The sequence below is a fragment of the Staurois parvus genome, unplaced genomic scaffold (assembly GCF_062004578.1).
Source record: "Staurois parvus isolate SC_StPar_1 unplaced genomic scaffold, SC_StPar_1.0 ptg000392l, whole genome shotgun sequence".
NCBI classification, from domain to species: domain Eukaryota; kingdom Metazoa; phylum Chordata; class Amphibia; order Anura; family Ranidae; genus Staurois; species Staurois parvus.
The window spans coordinates 5,969,228-5,982,236 of NW_028318188.1; the positions used below are offsets into that span (position 1 = coordinate 5,969,228).

Here is a 13,009-nt window from a genome sequence, read left to right on the forward strand (position 1 = left end):
AAGCCCTGCTCTAGGGTAAATATCTTTGCAAAGCGTACAGTCTGTTTGCCTTTAGTAATTCAACCTCCAAGATTCAAGTCAAAATCCTCATGTATTGTTCTTTTTGGACAGTATTGGTTTAGCTCAGAGTTCAGTTTGAAATGCCTTGTCCACCTCCGGGCTGACTTGAGATGTCTAGCTGGTGGGACTGTGCATGTCTCGCCAAAGTGTGGAAATCCTTGGATGTCACTAGAACGTGTACGTCTTTTCAAAGTGAGGAAATCCCTGCATGTCACCAGAACGTGCATGTCTCTCCAAAGTGTGGAAATCTTTGGATGTCACCAGTACGTGCATATCTCTCCAAAGTGAGGAAATCCCTGCATGTCACCAGAACGTGCATGTCTATCCAAAGTGAGGAAATCCCTGCATGTCACCAGAACGTGCATGTCTCTCCAAAGTGAGGAAATCCCTGCATGTCACCAGAACGTGCATGACTCTCCAAAGTGAGGAAATCCCTGCATGTCACCAGAATGTGCATGTCTCTCCAAAGTGAGGAAATCCCTGCATGTCACCAGAACGTGCATGACTCTCCAAAGTGAGGAAATCCCTGCATGTCACTAGAACGTGCATGTCTCTCCAAAGTGAGGAAATCCCTGCATGTCACCAGAACGTGCATGACTCTCCAAAGTGAGGAAATCCCTGCATGTCACCAGAACGTGCATGTCTATCCAAAGTGAGGAAATCCCTGCATGTCACCAGAACGTGCATGTCTCTCCAAAGTGAGGAAATCCCTGCATGTCACCAGAACGTGCATGACTCTCCAAAGTGAGGAAATCCCTGCATGTCACCAGAACGTGCATGTCTCTCCAAAGTGAGCAAATCCCTGCATGTCACCAGAACGTGCATGACTCTCCAAAGTGAGGAAATCCCTGCATGTCACCAGAACGTGCATGTCTCTCCAAAGTGAGGAAATCCCTGCATGTCACCAGAACGTGCATGTCTCTCCAAAGTGAGGAAATCCCTACATGTCACCAGAATGTGCATGTCTCTCCAAAGTGAGCAAATCCCTACATGTCACCAGAACGTGCATGTCTCTCCAAAGTGAGGAAATCCTTGGATGTCACCAGAACGTGCATGTCTCTCCAAAGTGAGGAAATCCCTGCATGTCACCAGAACGTGCATGACTCTCCAAAGTGAGGAAATCCCTGCATGTCACCAGAACGTGCATGTCTCTCCAAAGTGAGGAAATCCTTGGATGTCACCAGAACGTGCATGTCTCTCCAAAGTGAGGAAATCCCTGCATGTCACCAGAACGTGCATGTCTCTCCAAAGTGAGGAAATCCCTGCATGTCACCAGAACGTGCATGTCTCTCCAAAGTGAGGAAATCCCTGCATGTCACCAGAACTAGTGTTTTCCCTCTCTTCTTGATCTGTGAAAACCTAAATTTGGGATTTTCTTTCACTCTTGATGATAACAGTAAATATAACAAATAGAGAGGGCGAATCTCCCTAATGAAGACATAGACAGCAATAAAAACCTGACAGGTGTTCTAATTCCTCTCCAATCTATCAACAAATTTAAAAAAAGTTTTGGCTTTATATTTTAAAGTGTCAATGAACCCCAATTTTTAAAATGTTTTTCTTACATGGTTTCCTCATTATCCTATGCTGTATAATATTCAAGATGTTTAAAGCATTCAATACCTGGTTGATCCTGCCTTTTAGTTTCACTTCCACATTTTCTGTGGCACTGCAATAGTAGCCAATCTTCTAGCTGTTGCATTGTCACCTTTACTGAGCCTACTCGGCCTGTATCAACGGATACACCTTCCCCCATTTCTCCTCCACACCTACATCATCTCACCATCTGATGGAGTGAATCTAGAAGGGATGATTGATGGAGGATTCTTTTCCCTGCTAGTCGCCCCACGTAACATACGTTCCACAGGCTGGAAGAGTGTGTCTACTGCTGTGATTGGCAGCAGTTTCTTCAGAGAGTCTCAATCGCGCAGCAGCTGCAGGCATGCACATTTTATATCCAATGTCGTCATATTCTTGATTGTTCCTCATTCTGATCTTTCACTGTGACCGAGAGCGAGCAGTAAAAGGGTTCCAAAACAAGGTATTTGTGGGAGATTTGTATTATTTATGAAAAGAGAAGTATGGCCTAAACCTTTTGGCCATATTTCTCTTCTGGGTCACAGGAGTTACTTTGCACTTCTGTGACCCAAAATTCGCCAACAGCTGGCTAAAGCCCACTGTTTGCTGACACCACAGAGTCTCTCCAAGCTCTTGAAGGATACCAACAATATCGGGATCTACCCAGATGCTAGATCGACAGCTTGCTCAGCCTCTCAGAACTCTGCACACTGTCAGAGCCACTGCTCTGACCTGTCTGAGACTCCCAGATCCCCCCAATACAACTAGTGTTGATTTAATGATATCATTGCTGGAAAAAATTGAACTACGGTGGGACTGTTATATGATTGGTGGCCCAGGAAGGAACAGGCACAGCAGTCACCATTTGTACAAACAGAAACAAAAGACACAAGCCCTTATTGTACAGGATACAAGGAGTGACTTGATAATGACTGTAGCATTACAATCACATTTAAGCTCTTATAAAAGTTACTGTCTAAAGTACAGCTTTAATTGGAAGCCCATAGGCTGCCATCAACTTCATTTTCCCTGGAAGATCTCATCGTAGTGGGTATAAATAAGTGTGTGATCAGGGGTGATAAGTGGGGCCAGCAGAGCCAACTTAGGTGTCCTCTTATCAAGCAGTGGTAAATTACCGCTGCTCAGTTCTCCAGCATTCTCGGAGAACACAGTTCTCCTGTGAATGCCTTTTATGAAGCGGTGTAGATCAGTTCTCCAAACGAAGGGAGAACGATTTACAAACGCTGGAAAACGGCTGCTTTTACTATAATCTCGTGAGATTACAGTAAGAGATCAGTCAAACACCGTTTACTAAGCAGAGGTAAATTATCACTGCTTCGTTTGTGGTTCCTCCGATTCTCCAGCTCTGGGCTGGAGAATCTGGAGGGAGAACACAGATTGCCAGTGAAGGGCTGATATCGCTCCTTCATATACTGGCCATCTGTGCGCTGAGATGATCAGCGGAGAACATGTTCTCTTCTGATCATCTCTGTTTCCTAAACCACTAATGATCTGAGATCAGCAACGATCCTCAGGATCGCCGCTGATCTCTGTTTCATAAAAGGACACCTATGTGTAAGTTCACTAAAAGTATAGTTACTCTTGTAAGATTTATGTAAATATGTAAATTTCTATGTGCATCATTGAGCAGGGAAGAGGAAAATTGGTGACATCACATTACATGACCTTTGGACTCTGGGCTGTTTTATCAGTTTAGTGCTTAGATATGAGGGCTGGGCCTATCGCTTTACACCAGAACAAACCTCCACTAGTGTTTTACGCATTGCAGTTACTTTGTGAGCTAACAATTTATAATACATTTTTGAAGTAATTTGTCATGTAAGATCTGTATTAAGTGTAACTTAACACTTATAAAAATCACTTCTACAGTTTCAGCAATATTTGTCCAATCTTTTTTTAGATCTGAAACAGATTTGGAACATTACAGTCCTATGATGCAGATTTAGGAGTTGTAGTAGTGCAAGAACCGCAGATCTGCCATGTCTACCTTAAACAGTCTGGAGGGCCCCTCGGAGCTGCCGGGAGAGGACTGTGTCAGCTTTTGTCTGTCTGGCATGCCTGACATTAAAGTAGAACATGTGATGGACTCAAACACAGAAGAAGGCCAGGCTCAGAATGTGGCGATGGGAATGAAGTTCATTTTGCCAAACAGATTTGACATGAATGTTTGTTCTCGCTTTGTGAAGTCTTTAAACGAAGAAGAGAGTAAAAATATTCAAGATCAAGTCAATTCAGATTTGGAAGTAGCTTCTGTATTATTTAAAGGTTGGTTTTGTCTGCTTTGTTTATATTGTCTATCTATCATCGTTAAATATTTAACAATTGTGAGGCACTGTCGGGCAGGATTTTGGACTGTTTGTGACACCTAGTTTTCTCACCTACACATGATGAGGGGCTATTTTGTTTACAAATGATTTAGAGAAAACAAACGTTATTGTTTTTTTCAACAGTTTATTAGATTCCATCTGGGACCTGGTCCTGGAGGCTTTGTAGAGCTTTGGGTGTGGAAGCCTCCATTCCTAGGTCCATGTTTTAAATGGTAGCCAGACTTCATTATTAGTCTCTGCTGTCCACAGGCTTTAATATATGTGAGTTGACTGATGTTCAGAGCTCTCTCTCTCTGAAAAGGCTGACTGCTAACAGAGTACTAATAAGCTACATGTGCTTTCCATGCTTTTTGGAACCCATTAGGGAACACCCTATTGGCCAGTACTGAGTTTAGTTAGTGGCTCAGTTTATTTGATGTTATAGGCTTGCTGTACAAAGCCTTCCTGCATTGAAACTGTGTTTGCTTGCCTTACTGAATTAAGGTGCAGGACAAACCTGCTAGGACTATTCCTGGGGTCTCTTTTTTTTCCTACATGGTTTACCATTGCTATTACCAGTTCAGCCTGTCCCCTTTACACATTGTTACTAGCACTTACAGTCCATTCACAGAACATATTTTCTACATTATACAAACTACTTTGATACAGTAATTTGACAGTGTATGCAATTACGGAAGTGTCTGTCTGAGCATGTTTCAGCAATGTAATTAAGAAAATAATTTACAGCCTTTTGAAAAATCTAAATCTTTTTTTTTGTTCAATCTGATTTTATTAAAATGGAGTACAGAAAAGGGTACATATAGATATGTTGTATGGAGATTGAATATTGGGAGTACTGTGTAATGAGAGATTGTCAATATAATAAATCATTCTAGTAAAATCACATTACAGTTCAGTCATTTTTACATAGAACAGAAATGGGAAAAGGAAGGGGTGCACAGCATCATCTTTGGCATCAGTTGTAGGTACATATGGAAATTTGTGTTTTCAGAAAGTATACTAACATTTGGTATTAAATACAGAACGTATATGTTGAGGGGATCAGATTATATGGTGGTGATGCTCAATGTGATGGGTAAATTAAAATCTCAAATTGGTAACATAGAGTAGGAAAGAGGTTGAGATGGACAGGTCAGGATAGGAGGGTAGAATTAGGGTACGGATACACTCCACCATGGCTACTCAGGGATGGGATCAGTGTCACTTGCAGGAACTCAGATGAGTAACAAAACATGGACCATAAGATCAAGGTAAGTGGAAACTCGTCCTCTTTTTCATGCTTTTGGCACCAAGAGGTGTTCAAGGTCTCTTATATAATCCAACTCATTGGCCCATTTCCCTAGGGAAGGGACAGCGTTCGACTTCCAATGGCGGGGGATGACCGCCCTAGCCATGGTCACAAAGTTTCTCAGGACATCTTTTTTTATGGATTTGAAGGGCCCAGGCGGCATGGAAAGGAGGGGTAAATGGAAGTCACCATCGGTTTGTAGTATAAATCAAAAATGTGTTGCCAGAATCTCCTGACAGGGAGACATTCCCACCAGATGTGTAGCATAGTACCACTAGAGGCCTGGCAACTTCAGCATATGTCTCAGGTGGAGGGGTTAAACCAATGGAGAACCGATTGGCAACTATACTATCTGTTTACTAGTTTAAAACTTTTTTCTTGATTCTTAGTACAAAAGAAATATTGTGGGTTAGTATAAAGCACTCTTTCCAATCCGAAGGAGGGATAGTGTGATGAAGCTCCATTTCTCAAACTTGTGTGTATGGAAGGAGATCGGGAGAAGGTGCATTCAGAAGTAATGAATAGAGTTGGGAGACTACATGAGTAGGAGGGTCTTCCTGTAGAAGTAAAGATTTGAATTCCATTGGTTTAGTAAGGATGGCTGGTATGGAGGGGAAGAGCGGACATATCACACAACTTTCTGTTTCATCACTGTGATGTAGTATATCGAGGTGCTACAGAATAGCTTCTGTTGTCAAGGATGGATCTGCCTGGAGGACTTGGGTGAGTCTCCTGTGTTCTTGTTTAAGCCAGGTTTCAAATCCCATAACATGTAGAGCCGGTGGGAAGACCGGGGTCCCAAAGAAGGGGGTTATAAGTCCCTCATGTTTGGAAAGACCAAGGGCAGATGTCACGTGGTCCCATTGGTGGATTGTTTGCCGAGTGAGATTGCTGGGAATAGAGGAGCCCTTACGATAGGTGGAGGGAGGGTCTACGGAAAAGGTTGGAGGTCAATAGGATTTATGTGACCTTTCAACTAGACACACAGCTTAGAAGAATGATGAAGCCAGTCCAGAATTTGGGTGAATACAGCTGCTTAGTGATATAGAGAGGCATCTGGGACTCCTACCCCACCTCATGTCTTTGGAAGAGCGAGTGTTCCCATACGAGATGTTGTGACTTCCAAATGACAATGGAAAACAGTCGCCGAAGTTTCTGAAAAAAAAAACAAGGTGAGGGGGACGAATTGTAATAGTTTGAAACAAGTAAAGAAAGCGGGGGAGAACATCCATTTTCAAGGCATTTACTCTACCTAGCCACGAAAGCCTTTTAATGGCGTAGGATAATAAGTCAACTTGGGTCTGAAGCTTCTTTTTAACGTTTGTTTATGTTTGACTATCCTCTAGAACATATCTGTAAAGTCTGTCTGAAACAAATATACCACAGAATTAATTTTATGTATGAAAACTATTGTTCTTTCCAGCTGAATGCAATATACACACTTCACCATCTCCGGGTATACAAGTCAGACATGTGTACACACCATCAACAACCAAGCACTTTTCTCCCATCAAGCAGTCTACAACACTGACAAATAAACACAGAGGCAATGAGGTATCGACCACCCCGCTGCTAGTAAATTGTAAGCAGTTTTTTTTATATTGTTCTTTTCATTTTAATGTATGCATGTGTTAGAGGTTAGATATACTTGAATGCAGGATCTGACTGCTGGAAGATCTAGATTTATATACTCTCCCCAGTCCCCACCCTCCAGCTTGGTGGGGAAACAATAACCGTTGCACACATTTTTGTCCTTCAGAAATGGTCAACCAGTGGTGTCAGGTACTTGGCTCTCTACTGGTGATTGTAGATGCAGGGAACTTCTTTCAGAAGAAGCCGGAGTAGGGCTCGGGTACTAAAAGATCAGACTAGAAATTTTCAGAGACTGAAGGACATAAAGGTGACAACATATTATGCAGCCCAAAATGAATAGCAATAAAGTGTAGCGCAAAAGGCTATCCCATATAAAAATAAATAATAAACAATAATTAAAGTCCCATGAAAAAGTCTCTATAACGCCAATGTGCAATGTGTATAAGATAAATCTTTTATCTTCAGTGCCAACCGTGCCACCACCATTAGGTGAAAAACCTAATGGCACTGCCACAGTATACACTCATCTAGCTGACGCTCTCATATAATATGTACTATGGAAAACAGAAAAGTGGAATCATAGTGCTCTCTATTTATAAAACAATTTGTTAGTGCCCAGATAAAAACACTTACAAAATGTAAGAAACAAGCCAGCATATAATGTATCATTTCATTACATGGCTCACCACCCCACTCTCCCAAATGGTCATCAGTACAAAACATCTAGGGCCTTGTTGAATCTATGCCACAAAGAATTAAGGCAGTTTTGAAGGAGAAAGGGAGTCCAACCTGGTACTAGCAAGATGTACCTAATAAAGTGGGTGGTGAGTGTATGTTATTACTTGGATTAAGGTCACCAATATATTTATAGATTTAGAAATTGAGATGTATATTTATTGCTATATTGGTTATTTATGTATATGATATTAAGTAATCTGTTTATTTACTTCTAGTGTCATTAGTGGATAATAAGGGATTTGAGCACTGCACACATTTATTGTATTTATTCTAAAGTATTGATGTTGATGTAAATAATCTGGTTCCCAGTCATGCAGTTTCTATACCACACTGGATCTTCAAGGACTCCGGAGCTTGTAGTGTAATGTAAAAGAAATAGAAATGAAAGTGCCACACTAGGGCTAAGAATTTCTACTTCACTCCAATAAAAGTCAGGGGGAAAGTCTAAAAAGTACCAACATGTTTTGGGGGTCCAAAAACACCCCCTTCATCAGGGCTTGAATGAACACAATGTGAAATGGACAAGGAGTGAGCTGGACTTCTTAATTTTAATCATGGACATCGTTCAAATGCATAGTAAAAAAAATAGTAAAATATCTGTTTAAAATGTATGAATTTGCTGTATGACTTGTTGCGAGCTTGCGAGCTGTTGGAATTAGTTTAAAAACATTCTCAGTCACTGGCATTTATTTTTCTTCTTGTTAGTAAATGGATTTGTAGTATTTCAGTTTGTGTAATAATGAATATGTGCTCATGTTTGTTATACAGCCCTGTCTGTTCATCAGCTGGCTGCTCAGGGGGAGATGGTCTATTTGGCAAGCCGACTTGAACAAGGTAACACAAGATCTTGTAGAGAGTTTAGACTACATTTTCTTTCATTAACAGAGGTTCCCTGCTTCTTTATGCAGTTAGAAAACTCTTCAGTGTGACAGTTATGTTAAGCTTCCATCATTCAGGTATTTGGAGCGCTGCAGTCAAGAATGCTTGTTTTATATGGCTTACTGGAAATGGAAATACAATTGACATAGCGAGGATATGATACATATGTAAATTAGTTACATTTGGCTTTCATCTAAGGAAAGCCCTGTGTTTATTGTGCATATTCTAGTAAGAAAAAAACCTTTCAGATGCACAGTCTGTCATATGTATTGTAATATATATTGATACGATTTACAACAGTAAATACAAGGATTATTCAAATAGAGTTACTTTTCCCACAGAAAATGTGATTAATCTCACAGATGAAGAAGGCTTTACTCCTCTGATGTGGGCTGCAGCACATGGACAGATTGCAGTGGTGGAATTCCTTCTACAAAATGTAAGCAATAAGTTAGATGTAGTTATTGTTTTTATGTGTATTGTTGCAAAAAGTACACTTTCTACTCCTCACTTCTTTTTAGGCAAAACCCCAGCCAGCAAGCTGTTTTTTTCCCTGATTTCAAATAGGTCTTAGGATATTGCCTTTTATATAACAGCCTTGTTCTGAGCAGCTTTTGAGGCTCATTGATCCCCAGTAAACTGTATCTAAGTGTTGGCTCACTAAAGGCTTGCTGTATTGCTCTGAAAAAAAGCTCAACAGTTCCCCACCATCAGCCTGAATTGTATTCATGCTGTGTATGTCACTTTTTACATGTACTGTACCATCTGTCATAGCAGAACACGAAATTGGTCAGATCAGGCAACGCTTTATCATTCGTCCTCCATCTTGCTTTCGTGTTCCTGTGCACATTGTATGCTCATTTTTGTGTTCCTAGCTAATAGGAGTGAAACCTGGTGTGGACCCCTAGTGCTCTGGATCATTCCCAATTTTCAAAGTACTTTATGTACTTGGAGAATCCGTTTTGCACATAATTGTGACTGTTTGAGTCATTATGGATTTCGGCTGGAACCCGTCTGCTTATTGTCCTCTATCCCATCTTAATATCAAGGTGTTTTATTCTACAGAGGTGGAGCTTTTTTGCACCATTCTTAATGAGAGAGTGTGTGACATAGTGTGTGAAAGTCCCATGAGGTCAGCACTGTCTGTGATTCTGCAACCACCATTTATAGCATCAACAGAGTCAATTAGATAACACATCTTTCCCTCTTTTACTATTTGGCTACACAACAGATAAGCATCTTGACCATATCTGCCTGTTTTATGTATAATGTAACCATAGAGTTTGCTTCTTGGCTGTTTCTATTACAAGCAGGCTTATCTAGTAATATGGTCACTGATGGTTTGATTTACTAAAGCTAGAAAATACAAAATCTGGTCCAGCTGTGCATGGTAGTCAATCATCTTATAACTTCAGCTTGTTCAATTAAGCTTTGACAGTAAAACCTGGAAGCTGATTGGTTTTGAAAGCCGAGATGCACTGGATTTTGCACTCTCTAGTTTCATTAAAATCAACCCCCGAGTGTACTGTATATTCTGTGCTTTAAGACCTATGGGAGAAAAGTGTATTGAAGCGTGTTGTGGTTTTTAATACTTGTTATTGTTCTGCAATTCTAAGCTAAACCACTGAGGCTATGAAAATACGTTTATATATGGTTCTCGTTTACATTAGGGGGCCGATCCTCAAATCCTTGGAAAAGGACGGGAAAGTGCCTTGTCACTAGCTTGTAGCAAAGGTTACACGGATATAGTAAAAATGCTGGTGGAGTGCGGAGTAGATGTTAATGAATATGACTGGGTAAGATGTCATGTTTTTATGTGTTCTCTGTATTATTTATCACTGCAGGTTATCACTCGCATCCTTAAGAGAATTCATTATTATGTAACTTTTTTTGCATACTGTAATTTCCCATAAATCAAAGTTTACCTTTTCTACTTTTTTGCCAGTAGTTTTCTAGGCATGCATGAAACACATAAAGGGCTTTACAGTTGTTTTTCCTCCAAATCAATTAAAATATACATACTAATGCAGCTGGTGGAAGCTTCCATTTTTTTATTGAAAAAATGGGGGGGTTTTTTTAGTATGAAATGGTCATTATGTAAGAAACATCAATGCCGAGAAAGAAATGCACCTTGTACGCAAATATAGCATGCACATAAAAAATTTATTATATAGACAATTGGCAAGTTATCAAATGGTGAAGACAAATTAAATAAGAGACCTAACTACAGACTGTTCACAGAAATAAGTGCGTAATAATTATACCAAAGCCTGCATTAGCAGAGTAAAAACAGCTGATAAAAGCCTAAACCAAATGTTGTGTGCCATCTCAAATTTAGGCGTACAGGCATACCTCGGTTTACGAATTTAATTCATTCTGCGGGACTTTTCGTATAGCAAAAAATTTGTAAACTGAAACACCGTTTCCTATAGGAATGCATTGAAAACCAACTACTCCATTCCGGAGGTCAGAAAAAAGTCAATGCTACTAAAATACCGCATGAGTTATTTTATCAAGTCATGCAGTATTTTAGTAGTGACAACCATGTGTTAATGTTTCAGCTGTCAGCGGGGTTCCCCACTGACAGCTGAATGTAAAAGAAATTCCAACAATTAAAAGAAAATGTAAAAATCGGCATGGGGTCCCCCCTCCCACCCACACCAAGCCCTTCGGGTCTGGTATGGATTTTGAGGGGAACTCCCACGCCAGAATTAAAAAAAACAAAATATTGTGTGCGGGTCCCCCCCCCCAAAATCTATACCAGACCCTTGTTCGAGCATGCAGCCTGGCAGGTTAGGAAAGGGGGGGGGGAAACGAGCCAGTTTTTAATTGTAATTACCGCTTTTTTTTTTTCTTCACTATAGCTCAGAGATTCAGCTTTTACTTTCCCCCCAGCTAATAGAGAAAGTTTCATTTTATTTTATTTCCCTGAGTTAAAAGAAACAATGTTTCCTTTTAGTTTCTGAAAAGAAACAAAGTTTCCTTTAACTCTGGGGAAAGTGACAGCTAATTCTGTGAGCTATAGTGAAGAAAAAAAAAAAAGCCGGCAATTGCATTTAAAAATCGGCATCGACATACACTTCATATTGCGAAAAAAATTTGTAAACTGAGGCATTATTTTCAATGGATTTTCATTTGTAAACCAAAAATTACATTAGTCAAGGCGTTTGTAAACCGAGGTACACCTGCATTTGGAGCTTAGCAGTACACTTAGACATAACAGATCACAAATGACTGTATGACACTGCAACCTGAGTGCGTCAGACCTAAACACATAAGAGCCAATTTTCAAAATCAAGTAGCAGTCGCTCTTAATGGACAACATATAGAAGATTCTGTCTGCCACATACCCCCAATTTTTGGATTTTTTTTTCAGGCAACTTCTGTGGTCATAGATCAATTTCTTGTATGGGAGTGTTGTATTAATCTCTGCTTTCTATTGTTGAAAGTTAGGCACTGCAGCTTGGATCCACACCTTAACTATCAGCTCCTTGGCAGTAGACAATACCTCATGCAAAAAAGGTCCTCAGATAAATGTGTGATTCTGAAGACTCATGAGAACCAGCAGGCATAGCTGAGGATTTAGTTGTGCCAGGGATCTAGTTGAACCGGGGAATCCATGACATCATGCAAAGAGGTTATTATTTGCTTCCAGTAAGCTTGTAACTGTAGGCTGGACCACCAATCTCTAATCTCAGCTTGTTACCTGTATGAAAGACACCTGGTAGCAAGAAATCCTCCTGAATGATAGGGGATCAAATACTTATTTCCCTCATGAACATGCAAATCAGTGCATCATTTGTTAGACATGCATTTCTTTTGAATTTGTTGTTGCTATTCTGTCTCTCAGTGTTACAATACACCTACCATTCGATTTTTAGACTGATCATTTCTTTGTGAGTGGGCAAACATTCAAAATCAGCAGGGGATCAAATACTTATTTCCTTCACTGTATATTAAATGCTTGCTTGCTGCATTTTTCCTTTCCACAAACATTTATTGTTCACTGGCAATGTGCCTTGAAAATTGCTAAGGAATTTGAATAATCCACGGAGAGTCCATTTCCTAGCACAGCCCCTGCCCTCCTTGCACATCATAGCCCCCTTCTCTTCTGTTAGTGTCTTATTGCTGTGTTGGCACAGCATCTCTGCCCCTGACCTCACCTCACTATATAACCTTATATGTAGCTTCTGAAAATGGAGCGAAAAGGAATACCATAGGGTGTCACTTGAATGGCAGCTCTGAATATGCTGAGGCAGCTGATTGTGCATGCAGTGTCAGGGTCTCAGGTCTTTTGGATGTCTACACAAGATATACTTTTTTTAAATTATCAGTACATTATAGATCTTGAACATAGAACACAGTAGTGGAAAATGCCTAATATCTTTACAAATATATGACAGCATCTAAGCAAACTATTGCAAAGGCCTGTTAAAGCCCTCCATCCCATTTGATTAACTGAAGTCCTGCATGCATCAATGTATGGTGTATGAAAAACTAACCATTATTTAAAAGGACAGAAGTT

The 13,009-nt window shown here is 40.2% G+C and overlaps 1 protein-coding gene across 3 annotated transcripts in view; it reads left to right on the forward strand.

Annotated features, from left to right (window-relative positions):
* ANKRA2 (ankyrin repeat family A member 2) overlaps nucleotides 1-13,009 on the forward strand; it is a 32,088-nt gene that overhangs the window by 11,278 nt on the left and 7,801 nt on the right. For all 3 annotated transcript variants that reach the window (XM_089686179.1, XM_089686177.1, XM_089686178.1), the window contains 5 exons: nucleotides 3,560-3,924; nucleotides 6,698-6,856; nucleotides 8,374-8,439; nucleotides 8,826-8,923; nucleotides 10,155-10,280. In XM_089686179.1, the coding sequence (XP_089542305.1) occupies nucleotides 3,639-3,924; nucleotides 6,698-6,856; nucleotides 8,374-8,439; nucleotides 8,826-8,923; nucleotides 10,155-10,280 (735 nt within the window). In that variant the 5' untranslated portion in view covers nucleotides 3,560-3,638. The remainder of the gene's footprint in view (nucleotides 1-3,559; nucleotides 3,925-6,697; nucleotides 6,857-8,373; nucleotides 8,440-8,825; nucleotides 8,924-10,154; nucleotides 10,281-13,009) is intronic.